This window comes from Myotis davidii, unplaced genomic scaffold (assembly GCF_000327345.1).
Source record: "Myotis davidii unplaced genomic scaffold, ASM32734v1 scaffold18, whole genome shotgun sequence".
NCBI lineage: Eukaryota > Metazoa > Chordata > Mammalia > Chiroptera > Vespertilionidae > Myotis > Myotis davidii.
The window spans coordinates 6,433,310-6,435,863 of record NW_006292696.1 but is presented as its reverse complement, the minus strand read 5'-3'; the positions used below and the strand labels follow the sequence as shown (position 1 = coordinate 6,435,863).

Here is a 2,554-nt window from a genome sequence, read left to right as displayed (position 1 = left end):
CCTCCTCCGTTGTGCTGGTGGTAGTTGATGAGCAGAGGGATGGAATCGAATACATACTTTTCAGCCACATAGTATCGCTTGGGGTTGTCATTTGTTTCTTTGATGTGATAGTGCTTTATGCAGGGGTTGCTCTCACTTAAACAAATGAAACAGAAATGCAATAATTAAGAAGCAATGCTTTGACACAAAAATGCCAACCGGTATCAGGTTCCTACTAGCTTTTGTGTGTTTTTTCCTCGCTCACAAAGACGACAGGTATATGTCAACCTGTGTCCGTCTGGACAGGTTGGCCCTGGGTGCTGTTTGAAGGACTGGATCTGCCACCTGGACCAGTTTAGGTCAGTGCAGTGATGGTTCTCCCACAGCAACCAAAATGGGAGTGGCCTCATATGTGCCATGCGTGGCCTTCCCTGCTCTTAAGGGCTTACCTCGTTATCAGCATATGCTAGGTAAGCATGCTGGGCCCTTCGCACCAGTTTGATGTGTGCAGCAGAGTTAACAAATGTTAATGTGCCTACAATCCCATGGCGGAGCGTGTTAAAATAAGGATTCCGAGCCCCAACCCCCAGAGGTTCCAAGGACAGTTCTAGGTGGGATTCTCATAGATCCTGGGGTAACACTTGAAGAAAAACGACTTGTCCACTTTCCTTGTTTTACCAGGAGGACACAGAGAGGCGAAGAAAAAGAGGCTGTTTGTTGCATTTTGGAAGGATGTAAACTGAATCTCAGAGGGTTAAAGTTAGAGGTGGGACTGCGATTAGAGCCCCACTCGAAGTCCTCATGAAAGGCTTTCCCACTGGGACATCCCGAAGTGGGTAGAGGAAGTAAGGTTGGGAAGGGAGGAGATGGGAGGGGAGTGGGTATGTGACTTGATATTGATTAATGCATCCCAGTAGCTCTGCATTTGAGGGGCCCTTCCTCCTGGACCTGAAGGTGGATGCCCTGCACCGTCTTACCAGGTCTCTGTGGATGACACACGCCTCTTCCAGGTAGGCCATGCCCTCACACACGTCCAGGCACATGCCCAGCAGGGTCTCTGCAGCCAAGAGCCCCCGCTGGCTGCGCAGGTAATCCGACAGGCAGCCATGCTCCATGAACTCGAACACGAGGCAGATGGGGGCCTGCTCCAGGCACACCCCGTACAGCTGGACCAGTTTGGGGTGAGAGAGTTTCCTGGAGGAAAAAGGCAAGGGGTGAGATGGTCCACATTTAGTTTCCTGAAAAAACTACCCGCAAAACACAAAGGCGTGTAACTCGAGCCTAGCCCTGAAGGATGGCAACTGTGTCTGAGGATGAGCGGAGGCCTGTGGGGCTGGCATGTTGTGAACCGGAGGAGAGATGGGTAGGAGGTGAGATTCACCAGCTGGCAGGGCCAGGCCATGCCAGGCCTGGGGACCAGGGTGAGAGTGTGATTTTATTCTCCGTGCCATAGAAAGCCATCGCTGGATTTGAGCAGGGAGCTGGCACAGCACGGCATCAGAGTGCTATTTAAAGAACACAGCCGAGAACACCCGCCCCACGGCACCTCTGTCTGCCCTGGTCCGGACCACTCACATCATGACTTCAGCCTCCTCTAGGAAGTCCTCTTCAGACATAGCTCCTTCCTGAATGGTTTTGATGGCCACCTTGTCCTTGTTGAGCCAGTAGCCAAGATGCACCAGTCCGAACTGCCCGCTGCCGATCTCCTGCACGAAAGTGAGCTCCGAGGGATGGATCACCCATTTCCCTGGAGGCGACAGAGAGGGTTTTCCAGGGTTGGCCAGCGGTACTCAGGCATTGTTTGCTAATACGTTGCTAATAGCTTTTAGTAGAGTGCTCTGTACAAAGTAGGGGTTCAATAAGCACTTAATCGATGAACGCTCAGCTAAAACCAATGGACATTGATTTGGCCAAGATAAATGGTCTCATATATAAAACTCTCTTACTCACACACATACATGCTTTATTTGTACACACATCTCCAGGTGTACCTGTTCTAATGGCCATTCTAAGTCTGGGGAAGACTGAGGTTCATGGAACGCCCATTCAGATTTGCCCCCAAACCTTTAGGGACATGAGTTTTAGGCAAAAGTATAACATTTCTAAATGCACTGCTTACCATATCTCAGCCCAGCTGTGATGGGGGCTTTCTGCCTCCAGGAACAAACAGGGTAGCGAAGGCGCGTGACCAGGCCTGGGTTGATTAAAAAGCCAAAGGCTGTGGTTAGAGCTTTGCTGTACCAACAACCATCCCAGTTAAATCACCAGGAAGAAATATAACGCAGTGCAAACGCTACTTTTATTCTGGAAAACAGATCCCAAAGCCCAGTAATTGACATTCCACCCTCTCTGAGAAGAATCAGAAACACAGGTGGGCAGGTGGCGAAATCCCAGGATCCCAGCAGCAGAATTGGCTAATGGAAAATATGTAATATAATCCAGTGTTTGGCACCCTTTCCTATTTGTCTATTTACTTATCATTTAAGGTCAGCGTGTCTGACATGAAGAAACCAGGCTCGTCGTTTGTCACTTTTCTCCAAGTGTCTGTGGGAGCCCCCTCCCCCGTACCCTCCCC

General features: G+C 50.2%; 1 protein-coding gene across 1 annotated transcript in view; it reads right to left on the bottom strand.

The window, feature by feature from the left end:
- Positions 1 to 2,554, bottom strand: part of ITK (IL2 inducible T-cell kinase) — a 50,644-nt gene that overhangs the window by 8,617 nt on the left and 39,473 nt on the right. Inside the window, exons 11-13 of the mRNA XM_015565663.1 lie at positions 2,099 to 2,220; positions 1,555 to 1,726; positions 957 to 1,173 (exon numbers count right to left, since the gene is read on the bottom strand). Coding sequence (XP_015421149.1) covers positions 957 to 1,173; positions 1,555 to 1,726; positions 2,099 to 2,220 — 511 coding nt within the window. The remainder of the gene's footprint in view (positions 1 to 956; positions 1,174 to 1,554; positions 1,727 to 2,098; positions 2,221 to 2,554) is intronic.